The 21,847-nt window shown below is 37.9% G+C and overlaps 1 protein-coding gene across 1 annotated transcript in view; it reads left to right on the top strand.

The window, feature by feature from the left end:
• CGRRF1 (cell growth regulator with ring finger domain 1) overlaps positions 1-11,420 on the top strand; it is a 30,816-nt gene extending 19,396 nt beyond the window's left edge. Inside the window, exons 3-6 of the mRNA XM_060098099.1 lie at positions 2,536-2,713; positions 2,865-3,012; positions 9,147-9,254; positions 9,477-11,420. Coding sequence (XP_059954082.1) covers positions 2,536-2,713; positions 2,865-3,012; positions 9,147-9,254; positions 9,477-9,797 — 755 coding nt within the window. The 3' untranslated portion in view covers positions 9,798-11,420. The remainder of the gene's footprint in view (positions 1-2,535; positions 2,714-2,864; positions 3,013-9,146; positions 9,255-9,476) is intronic.
• Positions 11,421-21,847: the final 10,427 nt, after the last annotated feature.

The raw sequence follows: 21,847 nt of genomic DNA, 5'->3' as shown, positions 1-21,847 counted from the left end.
AAGTGTCCATTGACAGATGAATGGATAAAGAAGATGTGGTACATATATACAATGGAATATTACTCAGCCATAAAAAGAAATGAAATTGAGTTATTTGTAGTGAGGTGGATGGACCTAGAGACTGTCATACAGAGTGAAATAAGTCAGAAAGAGAAAAACAAATACCGTATGCTAACACATATATACGGAATCTAAAAAAAAAAAAAATGGTTCTGAAGAACCTAGGAGCAGGACAGGAATAAAGACACAGACATAGAGAATGGACTTGAGGACACAGGGCAGGGGAAGGGTAAGCTGGGACGAAGTGAGAGAGTAGCATTGACATATACACACTACCAAATGTAAAATAGATAGCTATTGGGAAGTAGCTGCATAGCACAGGGAGATCAGCTCTGTGCTTTGTGACCACCTAGAGGGGTGGGATAGGGAGGGTGGGAGGGAGATGCAAGAGGGAGGAGCTATGTGGATATATGTATATGTATAGCTGATTCACTTTGTTATAAAGCAGAAACTAACACACCATTGTAAAGCAGTTATTCTCCAATAAAGATGTTAAAAAAATAAAGTATTCCATATTTTATTCATTTAATCCCTTATTGATAGATATTTGGGTGGGTTCCAGCATTTTGATATAACTAATGCTCTAAACATCTAAACAATGCTCTTTTCACATTTTTTTGCATTTTTGCCGGTAATACAATAATATTAAGAAATCATTTTCTGGGTTCCTTTTTTTTTCTTTTTCTACTTTTTTTTATATGCCTTTTATATTTTTTCCTGTCCTATCTACTTCCAACTTTTTTCCCTTGCCTCATGTTTTGTGGTTCTTTAGTGACATAGAGGAAAGTATGTGTGATTTTAATATATATTTATACATATACATATATATATATAAAATTTGTATTAATAGAGTGTTCCTCTTCAGCTATTCAGTAGTTAGTTAATCAAGAAAAATAGCTAACTGAATTTTCTATTCTTGAATTAATACCTGATGTTGGGCATTATTTAAAAATTTGAAATCAAATTCTGTTCCAATTACCTATGTGAAATTCCTGCCAATTAAAATTTTTGCTTAACAATGATTAGAAATTGCTCTATGTTGCTGCTACTGTACATGTTCAGAATCTGAGACTCTGTACATACTACTGAATAATGAGAAGAAAAGTGAAAAGCTCAATTTTTGGTGTCCTGTAGAGCAGCGGTCCCCAACCTTTTTGGCACCAGGGACCTGTTTCATGGAAGAAGATTTTTCCACGGGGCAGGGTTGGGGGGATGGCTCAGGCGGTAACGCGAGCAATGGGGAGCCGCAGATGAAGCTTCTGTCTCTCGCCTGCTGCTCATCTCCGGCTGTGCGGCCTGGTTCCTAACGGGCTACGGCAGACCGCTGCCGGTCTGCGGCCCGGGGTTGGGGACCCCTGCTGTAGAGCATCTGCTTGTGTTTGTGTATCTCCTTCCAACTCATACTCTTGATCACCTTTTAAAAAATACATAATGTATCAATATAAATTCTTATTTGCAAACAACAGAAATGACTCCAAGGGCATTGAGTAGCTTACAGAATTGCCAGTAGGTTTGGAGAGCCAGAATCAGAGACCAAGGCTGTTCAGCCAGAAACAGTGACCAAAACCATGGGATGCCCTTTTGCTCTGGTAAGTATGCCATGGTCACTGAGCACTAGATGTTGCAGCTTGCACTGCCAGCAGTATGAGACATTGGATGCTGCTGCCCTTGAACTTAATATTGCTACAACTGCAATGAGCAAGGGAAAAAATCATATGGGTGGCACATAGTAAGTCCTATGTAAGTGTTAGGTAAATAGGCAAAACTATATAAGATAATTTGAATGTCTACTTATAACTTACATATCCACTTAATCAGGTTTACTTAAATTGTAATATATTTTATTATGCTGAAAGCAAACAAACGAATGAGGGCATCACTATTAAACCCTCCATGTTTTGGCATCTCCACTCTTTCCTTAGGATATTTTGCATATTACATGGGACATTAACTGTGTGACAAGAGTATATCAGTGTTGTCAATGAGTATGTTAAAGTTAGTAAGGCTCAATTTCTTTTTAATATTTTTCCTGCTCCACTGATCATCTTCTGGACCGCATGGGTTGTATGCATCCACTTTTAGAGACAGGTCTATTACTTCTTGTAGTTAGGATTATATACACTATTAGAGTGGTAGGTTATCAATAGTGAACTGTATTTCAGTTTTTTAAATTTATGTGGGAAGAGTCTTGAAGTCATCAAAAAAATCTTTATAACTTCCAAGAATAAATATAAAATAATGTAAATTAGAGTTTACTGACAGCGCTTCAAAATTGTGTAGACACTGAAGTTTGTATATCTTTTGTTTTAGAGACCATTTCCTTCATTTATAGGCACATACCCTTTAATGAGTTCCTTTAACTGCCATCAGCCTGGCCAGCATCCAAAAAGGAAACTTTTGTTACTGGCTATGTATAATTGTAGTAGAAATAGCATTAGGTAATTTTCTTCTCTTTATCTCGTTTGTTTTCCACAGCTGGCATAACTTTGACAACAGATTGCCTTGAAGATAGCCTCCTTACTTGCTACTGGGGGTGCAGTGTTCAAAAATTATATGAAGCTCTGCAGAAGCACTTTTATTGCTTCCGAATAAACACTCCTCAAGCATTAGAAGATGCTCTGTATAGTGAATATCTCTATCAAGAGCAGTATTTGTATCCTTTTATCTGATATATCCATTAGCACATGAAAATTTTAGACATTAGACTTTTTATGGATAAAATAGTGTTGCTAAGTTATTATACCCTTTGGTATATTGTTGTATTTTTGCTTATAGTGGAAATTTCTCTTTACATCTTCAAAAAGAATTAAAAAGGACAGCAAAGAAGAAATATATTGCCAGTTACCAAAAGATACTAAAATTGAAGACTTTGGTACAGTGCCCAGATCTCGCTATCCATTGGTAGCACTGTTGACCCTAGCTGATGAAGATAACCGAGAAATTTATGACATTGTAAGTAATTTTAAAATTCTGGAAACATTAACTTTTAAGTGATTTGGATGATGGCTCTTAATTATTTGGTGAAATAGAAAAGTTTATTTTAATTTCTAAGGATATACATTTGGCCTGGACACATTTTTTTTGGAAAATGAATACATGGGAAGTACACTTGTATGCGTTTTATATGTGTAATGCTCCTTCAGAGCATGACTTGTTTTTTTCCATATGGATTGCAAGAATATGATTTTATTTAGAAAACGAAAGATAGAATTGAATTACATTAATTTCATCATCCTATATTCTGTCATTTTTGCCACATAGAAAAAGGTCTGTTAGGAAGCATATTTATTCCTAGCATTTTTAGCACTGAATAAATAAGCATTGTAATGATCTGAAGGGCTTGGTTTTAAGACAGTATCCACTCTTTTCTTTGCATGCTTGCAGTCATCTTGTTTCCATCATAGCCCCTGCTGCACGTACATCTTATATGTGTTTGGTCCCTATATTTTCAGTAATTATTGTAATCTCCTTTTCTCATTATGTGCTAATTATTTCTTTAGTCTGGTAGTTTATCCCAATTAGGAAGATAAAAGCATGTTAGAGGTCTAAAGAGGTCCTGAACCTGACATTCCTATAAGTATGGTAGAAGCTTGTACGTGAAATAAACTTTTGGTGAAATCCTATCATGATAAGAATGGCTTTATACACAATTTACTACTTTTCTGAAGTGCATGAAATAGATATGTTGATGAATAAAGATATGGTAACATTTTTATGACACTTTGTAATATACAAAGTACATTCGCTACCATTAACATATTTATTCCTTCCAGCAACTTTGTGTGTTAGGGCATCTGTCTTATAGACACTGAAAGAGACTAAAGAAAACTCCCAGGCATTCAGGAAATAAGAGATGGAACCTCGATTCTGAGCCTTTGTAGTCCTGTGGCAGTATGCTTTGTTTTTAACAGGAGTATCTCACCAAAACCAGCACACATTGAGCTTTGGAAGGTGCACACCCTAATTGGGAGATCTAGACCCTGCTCAATAAGTTATGCCTCTGTAGTTTTTTGGGGAGCGGGGTTAATTTTATTAAATTGAAGTTCCATTGAGCTGAAGTCAGTTTGTTTTTTCCAAATAAAAGTCATACTAACAGCAGTGTATTTCCAGAACCTAACAGAGTGCCTGAAACACAATAGGTGCCCAGTAAATTTGATAAGTGAAAAAAAAAGTCATATCAAGCAATGTTAGTGAGCCACATAGAGCCTCACAGCCAAGCTCCTGAATAGTCCATAGGAAAGCTCTTCTGGTTGTCGCCCCTCTCCCTCCCTTTGGCCCTCCCACTCTTTTCAACTGAAGATAAATAAGACCTATTAAGTTGGTGTTTGATATGTCCAGGCTTAACGTCCTTCACTCTGCCTACCTGGGCAAGATAGCCCTTCTCTCACCACTGTGTCCCCCATCTCTTCTAAGCTCCCCTACTTCTTTGCTTTCATTCGAAACAGAAAGGGTCAGATCTGTCACCTTCCTCTCAGCTTCCCCTGTGGTTCCTTTCCCTCTCGCTGCTGGTGCTCTTTGTCAACTTGAGTACTCAGACTCTTCCTTATTTTTTAACTTTCCTCCTCAGTCTAAACAGAGAAGGAATGAGAGAGAGAGAGAGAGAGAGAGAGAGAGAGGGAGTGTGTGTGTGTATGTGTGTGTGTGTGTTTGGTGTTGGGAGGTGTAAAATACATATAACATAAAGTTGACCATTTTAACCACTTTTCAGTGTACAGTTCAGTGGCATTCTAAACAGGGAAAGATTTGCTCTCAGGTCCCTGATGCAACTGGAATGAAGTCTACTGGCCCAGCTATGGTTGGGGGAGGCTTATTCCCACAGGGCAGACAAAGTACCTGGCTCTCAGCTCCTCTGTATACACCTCCCTGCCTGGGTCCTTCTCTGTGTCTTCTGTTCTTATCAGTAGATTCCCTTCATTTTTTCCTGTTAATCCTTGCTTCTCGCTCTCTTATCTCTCAGGTGGGGCCTAACACTGGCACTAAAGCATATTAGTATATTTTGTATGAATGTTCTCTGTTCTTAATTTTAAAAGCAAATTGGGCATTTGGTTTTTCAGTATTTTATCTGGGGTCAGAGGTTCTAAATCTAAAGAAATTTTTTAATTCTCTCACTCCTATTGTAACAGTAATCAATTACATTCAGATTGTGTAGTTAGGAACCAGTCTGTTATTTTAGGTAGATAAGGAAAGTAGGGATTGTCACTGCAAGACCTTGACTTAAATTTTTTTTTCATTTTTACTAAATTATACTAGTTTGTTTTCTGTACTACTCAAATGATACATGTTTGTGGCAGGAAATAGAAGTAGAAAATCTAGATAAGCCAAAAGGGAAAAAAGGAAAATCACCTGTATTCTATCATCCAAAGATAACCACTGTGAATATTTGTATCTTTCTAGACCTTTATGTATGTAATTTTGAAACAAAAATGGGATCAAATTGTCCGTACTATTTTGGGATCTGCTTTTATTTAATAGTATGTTTTAAACATCTTTTCCATATCAAATGTAAATCTACAACTATATATATATTCATAACTAGCATGATAGTAGCTTCAGAGGCTTTTAATGTTAAACTAAATGGCAGGATTGTTAGTAGTAGGTGATAACATTACTATCTTTTACCAATCCTGTCATTTTGATTTAGTATTAAAAGCCTCTGAAGTCACTGCCAAATTAATAAATCCTTATAAGGCTGTAAAGGATATTGTATGTTTACAACCATAATAGGGTTGTTGTTGTTTTTTTTAACTTTCTTTATGGACTTGCAAAAATAAAAAAGTAGAAGAACATCCATATACCCTTTACCCTGATCTCCTATTGTTAATTGTTAACATTTGCACTATTTGCCCACATACATATTTATGGGTGTATGTGTATATATATATTTTTAATGAATTGAGAATAAGTTGTATACGTGATGATTCTTTACACCCAAATACTTCAGTGTGTTTTCCTAATAACAGGGATATTCTCTTGTATAACTACAATATGGTTATCTACTTTATAAATCTAACATTGGTATAATTTTTTATCTAATGTATTATAATATATATTCCAATTTGTCAGTCTGTCTAACAGTATTCTTTACAACATGTTTTCCCCTCCAGTACAGATTCTAGTCTAGAGTCAGATGTTGTATTTGTCATGTATCTTTAACCTCCTTTAATCTGAAACATTTCCATAGCCTTTCTTTTGTCTTTTATGACATTAGCATTTTTGAAGAATAGAGTCACATGCACACACTGTTTTTGTAAAATAGAACATTTCTCATTTTGTCTGATGTTTCATCATGATTAGATTGGAGTTGAGCATTCTCAGCCAGTGTACCACGCAGGTGATGATGTGTGCGTTTCAGGGCATCACCTGTAGAAGAATGGGAGGTTCTTTTCCCTCATTGGTGATGTAAATTTTGATCTCTCAGTCAAGGTGTTATCCAATTTTCCACTGTTTCCTTTTTTTCCCTCCCTTGCAAGTAATAAGCAGTGTGTGGGGAGGCACTTTAAGACCATACAAATATCCTGTTCTTTAGTAAAACTTCCCCCTGGATTTAATATCCATTAATGATTCTTACCAGATTTCATCTTTACCATGATGGTTGCAAAATGATTATTTTCCAACTCCAGCCCTCCAGTCAGCCCTCAGCATTCTATTACAAGCAAGAGTCCTCCGATTTACCTCTTTGTTTATCTATTTGTTATCCTCATGGCCTCATGAATTCCTTTTTCCCCCAGTGGTTTATAATTCATTACTGAATATGATTATTTTGGTCCTCAAACTGCCCTTTCCTTATTTCCTGCCCGAAACTGAGGATTTATAGTCAAAAACTGTCCATAAATTACTCAGATTAGTTCTCTCAAAAGTCAAAAAACTATATAAAGTGGTATACTCAGATGTTGCTTTCATCCCTTACCCCCATTCTCATACACCCCAATTCTTGTACAGATAATCAAGTTCATTGTTTTCTGGTTTATCCTTCCTATGTTTCTTATTGTAATGATAAGAAAATACAGATATATTTCTGTTTCTTCTTACTTTTCCTTCTTTCTTACATAAAAGGTAGCACCCTATATATATACAAAAACATGTTCTTGCTTTTTTCACTTACAGCTGCCTAGCACTTTATTGTATGTAGGGTATCCATGTATGACAGTTATTCAGCCAATCTCCTGTGGTTGGACATTCAGGTAGTTTCCAGTATTCTGCAATAACAGATAATCTTGCAGTGAATAACCTGTGTGTCCATATTTTAACATTATTGAGGTTATGTGGTTGAAGGCTAAGTAAATACATTTCTTTCTGCTACATACTGCCAAATTCCCCTCCATTGGAATTGTACCTTTGGAGTTGTATATATATATATTTTTTAACACATTTCCACCAGCAGTATATGAGAGTGATGATTTCTCCATAGAGTGTACTGACAAGCTTTTCAATTTTTGTTAACCTGATGAGAAAGAAATTATATCTCAGTCAAGTTTTAATTTGCATTTATCATATTGTGAGTGAAATTGAACATCTTTTAATATGGCTAAGGACCATGTTTTTATCTTTTTGTATATTATCTGTTCATGTCTTTTGCCCGTTTCTCTATAGGATTTTTATTCACTTTTTCTTCAATTTTTAAAAGTTCTTTATAAATTAGAGATATTAACCCCTAGTCTGTGATATACATTGTAAATATATATTTCAGCTTGTCATATGTCTTTTCACTTTACTTATAGTGCTTTTTGTCATGCAAATTTTATATATATATATATTTTTTTTTTTTTTCTTTTTTGCGGTATGCGGGCCTCTCACTGTTGTGGCCTCTCCCGTTGCGGAGCACAGGCTCCGGATGCGCAGGCCCATCGGCCATGGCTCACGGGCCCAGCCGCTCCGCGGCACATGGGATCCTCCCAGACCGGGGCACGAACCCGTATCCCCTGCATCGGCAGGCAGACTCTTAACCACTGCGCCACCAGGGAGGCCCAAATTTTATATTTTTATGTAGTTAGGTTTGTCAAATTTTTCTGCCTCTGGGTTTGGGTCATAGTTCGAAAGTCTTTTTCTACACTGAAACTAAAAAGAAATTCACATGTTTTTCCTAGTACTTGTATAGTTTTATTTTTCACAATTAGATCTCTTATGCTTTTGGAGTTTATTCTTATGTATGGAATGAGGAATGCATCCAATTTTATATTTTTCCAAACAGCTATCCAGTTGCCCCAATACTTTTTATTATTAAGAAGGCTCTCTTTGTTTAGTGATTTGAGATGCTACCTTTGTCATATTTGTATATATACTTATGTCTGTTTCTGGACTGTTTATTCTGTTCCATCCATCTGTCTATTCATGTGCCAGTACCACACTGTTTTAATTTTAGAGGCTTTGTAGTATGCTTTAATATCTGACTGAGCTTAGTCCCTCTCATAGCTTTCTTTTCAATATTTCCCTAGCTATTCTTTTTTTTTTAATTTATTTATTCATTTTTGGCTGCGTTGGGTCTTTGTTGCTGCACATGGGCTTTCTCTAGTTGAAACGAGCAGGGGCTAGTCTTTGTTGCGGTGCATGGGCTTTTCATTGCGGTGGGGTCTCTTGTTGTGGAGCACAGTCTCTAGACACGTGGGCTGCAGTAGTTGTGGTGTGCGGGCTCAGTAGTTGTGGCTCATGGGCTCTAGAGTGCAGGCTCAGTAGTTGTGGCACACGGGCTTAGCTGCTCTGTGGCATGTGGGATCTTCCTGGACCAGGGCTCAAACCCGTGTCCCCTGCATTAGCAGGAGGATTCTTAACCACTGCGCCACCAGGGAAGCCCCTTTCTTAGCTGTTCTTATGTTTTATTTTTCCATATGAAAATTTTAGTCAACTTATACAGCTGTATAAAAACTAATTGCTATTTTTGCTGAGATGACATTGAATTTGTAAATTTGAGTATAAATAAAATAATTCTGGCAAAAATATGTAACTGGGTCCTCTTTTGTGACTGATTTAAGGAATTTATTGTAAGTTTTCTAATTTATCAACCTCTTATTTTTATTTGAGAAGTATTTTTCACATATCTGTGAAATAATGTAAGGAGGTATGTACTGACTGGTGTTCAATTTTTATCTTAGATTTCCATGGTGTCAGTAATTCATATTCCTGATAAGACTTATAAACTCTCCTGTAGAATATTATATCAGTATTTACTCCTGGCTCAAGGTCAATTTCATGATCTTAAGGTAAGTTGTACCCTCTAGTCTTTATCCTCTGTCTTTTTTGTTTGCAGAGTTTCAAAGAATGACTGTCTATAAAGAGATAATATTTTTCAGTTATCATAGAAGTTAGCTATTATTTGTTACTGGATTTGCTAGCTCATAAATTTTTAGCACGTCTTATGACCCCCGGATTTGAAGCATAATTGTCATTTGTAATATCTTTACATTTGTTTCTTTGATTTTCAGCAACTTTTCATGTCGGCAAATAATAATTCCACTCCCTCCAGCAGTTCCTCTCCAGAGGAAAAAAACACAGACCGAAGTTTGCTGGAAAAGGCTGGACTATCTGAAAGTGAAATGGAGCCTCCAGAAGAGAATAGCAAGGACTGCGTGGTTTGCCAGAATGGGACTGTGAACTGGGTGCTCTTGCCATGTAGACACACATGCTTGTGTGATGGCTGTGTTAAGTATTTTCAGCAGTGCCCAATGTGCAGGCAATTTGTTCGGGAATCTTTTGCACTTTGCAGTCAAAAAGAGCAAGGTAAAGACAAACTGAAAAGTCTCTGAGGATGTTGTTACAACTGAGAAGTACACTTCCCACTGAAGATGCAGTGTTCTTGTGTTCTTGGAATTAATCATAACATGGAATCTACAGTGTTAACTGTCAGTGAAAATTCTATTTTAACTTCATATTTGTACAATACATGGATGGTGAAAATTAATTATTCCTTGCTGTTCAGTATGGCAAATACTGGAATCCCATTCTGGAGCAATGCATAAAAATTCATTCAACCTCTTGAGAAGAATGTAAACATTTGGCCTTTTATCAGCTAGAGGATTTCACATAATGTTGATTAGAAAAATTCTGAAAAGCAATCCATCTAAAATTCGAGGAAGTAAATGTCTTAAGATTTCTGAATGTTTTTCCTTTGACAAAACCTAGAATGCAGTTGGGTAAAACTGAAATCCTTCTTAAAATAATTGTATGTTCTCTGGTTTACAAAAGAGTTGGAAAGGGCTTCTAACTTTAAATCCTTTCCTGAAATAACCATTTTTATAAATATCCAGCTGTTCGGTTTCTAATTTTCCTTATAATTCTAGTCACATAAACACAAGTCTTAATTTTTAAATATAGCTTCTTAAATCATAAATGCAAGAAACAATTCTTGACTGTTCTCAGTGTATCATAGACTTAAATGATATTCATTTATAGGAAGCAGATATATAAAACATGGATAATAAAATTTATTGGATAATTAAATACATTGTCCAATATGATTATAGTAGCTGGATGTGACCTACCAGGGAAGATCTGCGAGGCTCTCAATGCCTTACCTTAGAGTTCCTCCTGCACACGAACCCATCCAAAACTGAAGGGGTTTAGAGCCAGAAAAATCACTAAAAGAAACAAGTGACTCTTTTTTCTAGGGTGTTTTTTATTCTAAGTAAACCTCATGTCCTTCTGAATAGTAAGTCACTTTGTTCATCCCTTGTTACATCCTCTTAAGAGTTGAGTAACCTGATAGTCAAAAAAGCCCCATTCCCCACTTTTCCCAAGATGACTAAGAAGAAAAAAGTAAATCAGAGCTTCCTGTTTCTTCAGTGGAAATTACCTTTAACTCACTAAGAAATTAGATCATGGCAAATAAACTGTGACATGCAGGGAGATTTCCAAGCCTCATTTGTCCTGTTTGTATTAAGAATAATGCCTTATCTTTGTATCAGTGTGTTTATGTACTATTATTTCATTCCCATCAAATATAGCACTCTCAAAAAGACATTACCTATTCTCCATTTTATAAACCAAAGCAAATTTCATCTATGTTCAATAGCTATGTAATAAATACCTTCTAGGGGCCAGATACCTTTTGGGAGTCTGGGCTACAAAGAATCAGACAAGGCTCCTGACCTCAAAGTATTTGTCCCTAACAGAAGCACTGATGGCTTATTAGAAGCACATCCCTATCTTAGTAATTCCTAAGGCCCTGTTCTCTTTCTAGCCCTAGAAGCAGGGCGGTCAAAAGCTACAGTCCCTGCTGCAGTTGGCTAGCTGTAGAGCAGTTCATCTGGGAAATTCACTTTGTAGGTCAGTTGGAATACTCAGGGATCATTTTGCCCATCCTATCCATCTTGCTTCCCTTTACAGATCTGTTTGTACCTAAACTGTCCTAGATAACATGGTTGCTTTCTCATCTGAGATACCTTCCACCAGCAATCTTATTCCATTTTTCATAACTTTTTTTATTGTAGTGAAATATACATAACATAAAATTTACCATTTTAACCATTCTTAAGAATACAATTTGGTGGCATTAAGTACTTTCACATTGTTATGTGACCACCACCAGTATCCGTCTTCAGGATTTTTTCTTAATGTCGAAACCAGCTCTAGGGGAGGAACTTAAAAGCTGTTGCTTAAGGACACAACACAAATCATCTCATCACATCACAGATAATCGTGAATTATCTCCCACTGGGACTACTGTATTTTTTAAGCCATCTCATTAACTGTGGAATGAAATTTTGTCTTGGCTTGTGGGAATTTGTAGCACCAATATAGGTAATCTGGGGTTTAGGAAGGGTCAGTGGAGATGATTTCAGCCTCTTCTACTCAATCCTGCCTCAGATGGCCCTTATTCCACTGGATAATTCCCTAACTCCATTACCTAGATTTTGAACACTGAATTCCCCTCTCTTTTCATATCTCCCTATATTATATTTCTCCTGAGTCGTTTCTCTCTTGTCATCATGACCTCTAGTTTCTGGGTCCCTGAGTCTATTCTAATAATTCATGAACTTGCTCCTGGGTTGCTGGCTCAACTGTTTCAAATGTGTTACCATGTTGGCTTGCTTTCTTGGCCTCTCCACTCTACCTGCCCCAGCAACCCACACGCTTGGCTTACCTCAACTATGTTTCTTTCCTGCTGTTACCTCAGAAGGTCAAGTGGTCTAACCAATTTCTTATGGAGTCCACCATGAAGCCCCTCTGCTTAGTTGCTTCCAGGTCTTCCCTGCTGCTCAACAATCCTTTTATTGTTTTCCTAATGGAGCCCCTACCGAGCTCCCCATAGCTACTTCTCTTCCACTCTTAGCAACTTTTGTACCCCACCACTGCTGTCTCACTTTCAGAAAAGAACCTTCAAAAGGTAGGTGAAGATGATAGACCCCCAAAGTCATATATCTTGGGTTTTTTCCCAGCTCTGCTACTTGTCCCTTGGACAAATTGTTTAACCTCACTCACTCTGATCAGTTTCCTCATCTAGAAAAATAGTGATAATAGAACCTAACTATAGGCTGTTGAGTTTTATTCCAGTTAATATATGTGAAGTGCCTAGACCTGGGCATAGCATATAGTAAGCTCTATGTGTGACAGGTATTACCATTACTGCTTTGTTTAGATGTTCAAAGCCAGTAGACATTCTTTTCTCTCTTCCTCAAAAGAGGAGGTATATTATATATATTGATACTTCTGAGGTCAACGCTGCTTGTGTTATTGATCTCTGTTTGCTCCCTGAGTTCATTTAAATATTCATTCAGTACTTGAAATATTACCGAGTGCCAAAGACATTACACGTTGTGTGGGCATGAGAATACGGCAGTAAAAAAAAATAGGCAAAAACCCGTGCCTTCATAGGCCTTACATTCTAGTAGAGAGAGAGACAAATTAGTAAGCAATATCATATATCACGTGGAGATTAAGTGCTATGGAGAAAATCAAAGCTGGGATGAATGAGTCGGGAATGTGAAGGATGGAAGTGAGGATTCTATTTCAAATACGATGGTCAAGGAAGGCCTCACCAGGATAATAGAGACCTGTAGAAGGCCAGGAAGTGAGCTATGTATATCTAGACAAAGACACCTTAACCACTGCAAGGCTGAGAGGTGCAGCTTACTGAGATGGAAACAATTGGGAAAAGGTAGGTTTGGAGGAAAAGAGCAATTTTGTTCTTGTTCCATTTTGGATGCCAGTTGGAAATCCAAGTAGGGATCTCAAATAAGCAGGTGAATATAGTACTCTGAAGTTCAGGGGAAAGATCTGGCTGATAGATTTCATCTTTTCTTGATGCCATGTCATCAGCATGGCATCTAAAGCCAAGAGTCTGCATGAGATCACCGACGACGTGAGCACAGGAATAGAAGTGGTCCATGGACTGAGGGGATACTCCAGCATTCAGGGAGATTGGGAGGAACAAGTACACTGAGAAATAGATGGTGAGGTAGGAGGAAAACCAGAAGCGTGGGCTTTACAAACCATCCCAAAATGGAGTTGTATGAAGCCATCACCATTTTATTATACTCACAGATTGTGTAGTCAGGTATTGGGACACGATATGGCAGGGATGGGCCTGTCTGGGACCTTAATTGGGAAGACCCAAATGACTAAAGTGACTCAAGGTCCAGAGGACTAAAATCATCTGAAGACTCTTCATTTACGTATTTGGTGCCTGGGCTGTGATGACTTGAAAGCTGGGCCAAGCTAGGACAACTTGTGTCCTCTCCATGTGGCTTGGACTTTGTCATAGCCAGGTGGCCTCAGGATAGTCATTTCTTAAATGGGGGCTCAGGATTCCAAGAGTAAGTGTTTTTAGTGAACAAGGCAAAAGCTGCATGGCCTTTTTTGTTTTTGCCATTTTTTTCTTTTTAACAGCTTAATAGAAATATAGTTTAAATACCATATCAATACAATTGCCCCATTCAAGGGTTTAATGTACTCACAAAGCTTTCCAACCACCCCTACAGTCAATTTTAGAACATTTTGATTACCCACACGAAAAACCCTGTGTGCATTAGCCATTGCCCCCAATCCCTGCCATGTTTCCCCAACCCTACGCAACCACCGATTTACTTTCTTTATAGTATAGATTTGCCTGTCCTGGACATTACATGGAATGGAATCACATGTAGAATCTCAAATGGAATCACACACAATATGTGGCCTTTTGTGACTGGCCACAGAACATTACTTAGCATAATGTTTTTAAGGTTCATCCATGTTATAGCATAAATCAGTATTTTATTTCTTTTTATTGCCAAATAATATTCCATTGCATAGATATACCACACTGTTTATCCATTCATCAGTTTATGGACATTTAGATTTTCTTCACTCTTTGGCTATTATGAAAAATGCTGCTGTGAACATTGGCTACAAGTTTTCACATGGACACATGTTTTCATTAATCTTGGGTATATACCTACAAGTGGAAATGCTGGTTCATATCAAAATTCTACAATGAACATTTTGAGGAACTTCCCAAATGTTTTCAAAGCAGCTGTACCATTTTACATTCTTACCAGCAATGTATAGTGTTCCAGTTTTCCCACATCCTCACAAACACTTGTTATTATGTTTTTTATTATTGCCATCCTAGTGGGTATGAAGTGGTATCAAAATTTTTTAACTGGGTAAAAAATACATAAAATTTACAATTCTATCCTAACCCTTTAAAAACGTATAGTTTAGTAGCATTAAGTACATCACATTGTCGAACAATAGATCTCCAGAATTTTTCATCTTGCAAAACTGAAACTCTACTCTCATTAAGTAACAACTCCCTATTTCCCCCTCACCCCAGTCCCTGACAACTACCATTCTACAGTGTAACTGTGGTTTTAATTTGCACTTGCCTAATGGCTAATGATGTTGAGCATCTTTTCATGTGCTTATTAGCCATTTGTATATTTATTCAGATCTTTGACCCATTTTAAAATTGTGTTGACTTTTTGTTATTGATTTGTGTTTGTATTCTAGATACAAAGCCTTTAGCAGATATATGATTTACAAATATTTGCTCCCATTCTGCGGGCTGTCTTTTCACTTTCTTGGTGGTGCCTTTGAAGCATAAAAGTTTTTAATATTGACGAAGTCCACCTTACCTATTTTTTCTTCGGTTACTGCACTTTTATTGTCATGCGTAAGAAGGTTTTGCCTAACTCAAGGTCACAAAGATTTACTCATGTTTTTTCTGAGGGTTTTATCATTTAGGCCTATAGTCAGTCAAATGTTGTATATGGTGTGAAGAAGGGGGTTCAACTTCATTCTTTTACATGTGGAAATGCTCAACAAAATATTAGCAAACCAAATTCAACAATACATTAAAAGAATCATACACCGTGATCAAGTGGAATTTTTCCAGGGTTGCAAGGATGGTTCAACAGATGCACATCTATCAATGTGCTGCACCATATTAACAAAACAAAGGATAAAATTCATACAATCAAATCTTAAATGTACTGAAGAACTGCTGCAGTAATTTAAATATACTTTAAATTTAAATATAAAATTTAAATATAAATTTAAATATAAAAGCAATATAATCAGATATGCATTTTGGAAATGTCAGTATTGGAGGTGCTTTGAATGTAGCAGTCTACAAAGTGGAATGTGGGGAAAATATTGGAACTCATGTTTATTTTTATCTGCATGAGAAATCACATTTTACTAATCTTGGATTAGCTGGAGAACATGCCTATCACTTATAAATAAATATATAAGTTTGGAAGATGGTCTGTTGTTTGAAATGTGGGGAAGACTAAATGTGGAAAAATCAGGATCAAGACACTATTACAGTAATCCAGCTGAGAAACAATAAGGACCAAAGGACTTCATCAAATTGGATCATGGAGAGGAGGAGTCCAGGATAGCTCTTAGGCTTCTGGCTTGGGTAAAGTGAGTCAGGAAAACTGGTAAGACTCTGTTTTATTCATCTTTGTACCCCCGGAACACCATCCATTCATTCAACAAATACTTAGAAGGTCTTACATGGATCAGCTGCTGTGCTTGGTGCTAGAGGTAGAGGATGAACAAGGCATGTGAGATCTTTGCGCTTGTGGAACTCACTTGGATGACTGGAGGAGACTAACAATAAATAGTAAATTAAAAAAATAAGATGATACTGCTTATGCTGCATACTCTGAAGAAAAAAAGCAAGTTAGCAGGTAACTAGATAGGACGGTGTCTGTGGAGGTCTCTCTGAAGAGCCTACAATTGAGCTGAGCACTGAGGGTTGAGGGAAAAAGCCTTGTCAAAAGCCTGGGCACAGGGATACCTTCAAGATGGCGGAGAAGTAAGACACGGAGATCACCTTCCTCCCCACGAATATATCAGAAATACATCTACATGTGGAACAACTCCTACAGAACACACTGAACACTGGCAGAAGACCTCAGACTTCCCAAAAGGCAAGAAACTCCCCACGTACCTGGGTAGGACGAAAGAAAAAAGAAAAAACAGAGACAAAAGAATAGTGACGGGACCTGCACCAGTGGGAGGGAGCTGTGAAGGAGGAAAGGTTTCCACACAGTAGGAAGCCCCTTCGTGGGCGGAGACTGCGGGTGGCGGAGGGTGGAAGCTTCGGGGTCATGGAGGAGAGCGCAGCAACGGGTGTGGAGGGCAAAGCGAAGAGATTCCCGCACAGAGGATCGGTGCTGACCAGCACTCACCAGCCCGAGAGGCTTGTCTACTCACCCGCTGGGGCGGGCGGGGGCTGGGAGCTGAGGCTCGGGATTCGGAGGTCAGATCCCAGGGAGAGGACTGGGGTTGGCTGCGTGAACGCAGCCTGAAGGGGGCTAGTGCGCCACAGCTAGCTGGGGGGTAGTCTGGGAAAAAGTCTGGACCTGCCTAAGAGGCCAGAGACTGTTGTTTCAGGGTGCGCGAGGAGAAGGGGTTAAAAGCACTGCCTAAACAAGCTCCAGAGACCTGCGCGAGCCGTGGCTATCAGCACGGACCCCAGAGACGGGCATGAAACGCTAAGGCTGCTGCTGCAGCCACCAAGAAGCCTGTGTGCAAGCACAGGTCACTCTCCACAGCACCCCTCCCAGGAGCCTGTGCAGCCTGCCACTGCCAGGGTCCCGTGATCCAGGGACAACTTCCCCGGGAGAACACACGGCGCGCCTCAGGCTGGTGTAATGTCACGCTGACCTCTGCTGCTGCAGGCTTGCCCTGCATTCCGTACCCCTCCCTCCCCCCACCCCGGGCCTGACTGAGCCAGAGCCCCCAAATCAGCTGCTCCTTTAACCCTGTCCTGTCTGGGCGGGGAACAGACGCCCTCAGGCGACCTACATGCAGAGGCGGGACCAAATCCAAAGCTGAACCCCAGGAGCTGTGCGAACAAAGAAGAGAAAGGGAAATTTCTCCCAGCAGCCCCAGGAGCAGCAGATTAAATCTCCACAATCAACATGATGTACCCTGCATCTGTGGAATACCTGAATAGACAACGAATCATCCCAAAACTGAGGCGGTGGACTTTGGGAGCAACTGTAGACTTGGGGTTTGCTTTCTGCATCTAATTTGTTACTGGCTTTATGTTTATCTTAGTTTAGTATTTTGAGTTTATTATCATTGGTAGATTTTTTTATTGATTTGGTTGCTCTCTTCCTCCTTTTTTTTATATATATAGATAAATATTTTTTTTCCTTTTTGTGAGTGTGTATGTTTATGCTTCTTTTTGTGATTTTGTCTGCATAACTTTGCTTTTAGCATTTGTCGTAGGGTTCTGTCTGTCCGTTTTTTGTGTGTTTGTTTGTTTTAGTACAGTTTTTAGCACCTGTTATCATTGGTGGATTTGTTTTTTGGTTTGGTTGCTAGCTTTTTTCTTTCGTTCTTTCTTTTATCTTTTTAAATTACTTTTTAATTTTTAATATTTATAATAATTATTTTTGTAATAACTTTTATTTTATTTTATTTATTTCTTTATTTCTTTCTTTTTTTCTCCCTTTTCTTCTAAGCTGTGTGGATTACCGGGTCTTGGTGCTCGGCCAGGTGTCAGCCTGTGCCTCTGAGGTGAGAGAGCTGAGTTCAGGATATTAGTCCACCAGAGACCTCCCGGCTCCATCTAATATCAAATTGAAAAAGCTCTCCCAGAGATCTCCATCTCAAAACAAAGATCCAGCAACACTCAACGACCAGCAAGCTACAGTGCTGAGCACCCTATGCCAAACAACTAGCAAGACAGGAACACAACCCCACCCATTAGCAGAGAGGCTGCCTGATATCGTAATAAGGTCACAGACACCCCAAAACACACCACCAGACATGGTCCTGCCCACCAGAAAGACAAGATCCAGCCTCATCCACCAGAACACAGGCACCAGTCCCCTCCACCAGGAAGCCTATACAACCCACTGAACCAACCTTAGCCACTGGGGTCAGACACCAAAAACAATGGGAACTATGAACCTGTAGCCTGCAAAAAGTAGACCCCAAACACAGTAAGTGAGGCAAAATGAGAAGACAGAGAAACACACAGCAGATGAAGGAGCAATGTAAAAACCCAGCAGACCAAACAAATGAAGAGGAAATAGGCAGTCTACCTGAAAAAGAATTCAGAGTAACGATAGTAAAGATGATCCAAAACTTGGAAATAGAATGGAGAAAATACAAGAAACGTTTAACAAGGACCTAGAAGAGCTAAAGACCCACTTCAGACCTACGGACACATACAGACTGAAAGTGAGGGGATGGAAAAAGATATTCCATGCAAATGGAAATCAAAAGAAAGCTGGAGTAGCAATTCTCATATCAGACAAAATAGACTTTAAAATAAAGACTATTACAAGAGGCAAAGAAGGACACTACATAATGATCAAGGGATCAATCCAAGAAGAAGATACAAGAATTGTAAATATTTATGCACCCAACATAGGAGAACCTCAATACATAAGGCAAATGCTAACAGCCATAAAAGGGGAAATCGACAGTAACACAATCAGAGTAGGGGACTTTAACGCCCCACTTTCACCAATGGACAGATCATCCAAAATGAATATAAGGACAAATGCTTTAAATGTTACATTAAATAAGATGGACTTAACTGATATTTATAGCACATTCCATCCAAAAACAACAGAATACACTTTCTTCTCAAGTGCTCATGGAACATTCTCCAGGATAGATCATATCTTGGGTCACAAATCAAGCCTTGGTAAATTTAAGAAAATTGAAATCATATCAAGTATCTTTTCTGACCACAATGCTATGAGACTAGATATCAATTACAGGAAAGAATCTGTAAAAAATACAAAAACATGGAGCATAAACAATACACTACTTAATAACCAAGAGATCACTGAAGAAGTCAAAGAGGAAATCAAAAAATACCTAGAAAGAAATGACAATGAAAACACAATGACCCAAAACCTATGGGATGCAGCAAAAGCAGTTCTAAGAGGGAAGTTTATAGAAATACAATCCTACCTCAAGAAACAAGAAACATCTCAAATAAACAACCTAACCTTACACCTAAAGCAGTCAGAGATAGAAGAACAAAAAAACCCTCAAAGTTAGCAGGAGGAAAGAAATCATAAAGATCAGATCAGAAATAAATGAAAAAGAAATGAAGGAAATGATAGCAAAGATCAATAAAACTAAAAGCTTGTTCTTTGATAAGATAAACAAAATTGATAAACCATTAGCCAGACTCATCCAGAAAAAAAAAGGAGAAGACTCAAATCAACAGAATTAGAAATGAAAAAGGAGAAGTAACAGTGGACACTGCAGAAATACAAAGGATCATGAGAGATTACTACAAGCAACTATATGCCAATAAACTGGACAACCTGGAAGAAATGGAAAAATTCTTAGAAAAGCACAACCGTCTGGGACTGAACCAGAAAGAAATAGAAAATATAAACAGACCAATCACAAGCACTGAAATTGAGACTATGATTAAAAGTCTTCCAACAAACAAAAAACTAGGACCAGATGACTTCACAGGCGAATTATACCAAACATTTAGAGAAGAGCTAACACCTATCCTTCTCAAAATCTTCCAAAATATAGCAGAGGGAGGAACACTCCCAAACTCATTCTATGAGGTCACCATCACCCTGATACCAAAACCAGACAAAGATGTCACAAAGAAAGAAAGCTACGGGCCAATATCACTGATGGACATAGATGCAAAAATCCCTAACAAAATAGTAGCAAACAGAATCCAACAGCACATTAAAAGGATCATACACCATGATCAAGTGAGATTTATCCCAGGAATGCAAGGATTCTTCAATATACACAAATCAATCAATGTGATAAACCACATTAACAAATTGAAGGAGAAAAACCATATGATCATCTCAACAGATGCAGAAAACGCTTTTGACAAAATTCAACACCCATTTATGATAAAAACCCTCCAGAAAGTAGGCATAGAGGGAACTTACCTCAACATAATAAAGGCCATTTATGACAAAGCCACAGCCAACATCATTCTCAATGATGAAAAGCAGAAACCTTTTCCTCTAAGATCAGGAACAAGACAAGGTTGCCCACTCTCACCACTATTACTCAATATAGTTTTGGAAGTTTTAGCCACAGCAATCAGAGAACAAAAAGAAATAAAAGGAATGCTAATCAGAAAAGAAGAAGTAAAGCTGTCACTGTTTGCAGATGACATGATACTATATATAGAGAATCCTAAAGATGCTACCAGAAAACTACCAGAGCTAATCAATGAATCTGGTAAAGATGCAGGATACAAAATTAATGCACAGAAATCTCTTGCATTCCTACACACTAATGATGAAAAATCTGAAAGAGAAATTAAGGAAACACTCCTTAAACACCACTGCAACTAAAAGAATAAATACCTAGGAATAAACCTACCTAGGGAGACAAAAGACCTGTATGCAGAAAACTATAGACACTGATGAAAGAAATTAAAGACAATACAAAGAGATGGAGAGATAGACCATGTTCTTGGATTGGAAGAATCAACATTGTGAAAAAGAGTATACTACCCAAAGCAATCTACAGATTCAATGCAATCTGTATCAAACTACCAATGGCATTTCTCACAGAACTAGAATAAAAAATTTCACAATTTGTATGGAAACACAAAAGACCCCGAATAGCCAAAGCAATCTTGTGAAAGAAAAACGGAGCTGGAGGAATCAGGCTCCCTGACTTCAGACTATATGACAAAGCTGCAGTAATCAAGACAGTATGATACTGGCACAAAAACAGAAATATAGATAAATGAAACAGGATAGAAAGCCCAGGGATAAACCCACACACATATGGTCACCTTATTTTTGATAAAGGTGGCAAGAATATACAATGGAGCAAAGACAGTCTCTTCAATAAGTGGTGCTGGGTAAACTGGACAGCTACATGTAAAGGAATGAAATTAGAACACTTCCTAACACTGTACACAATAATAAACTCAAAATAGATTAAAGACCTAAATGTAAGGCCAGACACTATAAAACTCTTAGAGGAAAACATAGGCAGAACACTTTATGATGTAAGTCACAGCAAGATCCTTTTTGACCCATCTCCTAGAGAAATGGAAATAAAAACAAAAATAAACAAGTGGGACCTAATGAAACTGAAAAGCTTTTGCACAGCAAAGAAAACATAACTAAGACGAAAAGACAACCTCAGAATGGAAGAAAATATTTACAGATGAAGCAACTGACAAAGGATTAACCACCAAAATTTACAAGCAGCACATGCAGCTCAATATCAAAAAAACAAACAACCCAATCCAAAAATGGGCAGAAGACCTAAATAGAGATTTCTCCAAAGAAGAAATACAGTTTGCCAACAAACACATGAAAGAATGCTCAACATCACTAATCATTACAGAAATGCAAATCAAAACTACAATGAAGTATTC

Source organism: Mesoplodon densirostris, chromosome 4 (genome assembly GCF_025265405.1).
Source record: "Mesoplodon densirostris isolate mMesDen1 chromosome 4, mMesDen1 primary haplotype, whole genome shotgun sequence".
In the NCBI taxonomy this organism is placed as follows: Eukaryota; Metazoa; Chordata; class Mammalia; order Artiodactyla; family Ziphiidae; genus Mesoplodon; species Mesoplodon densirostris.
Note: the sequence above shows the minus strand (reverse complement) of the source record. Positions and strands in the feature narration are given on the sequence as shown.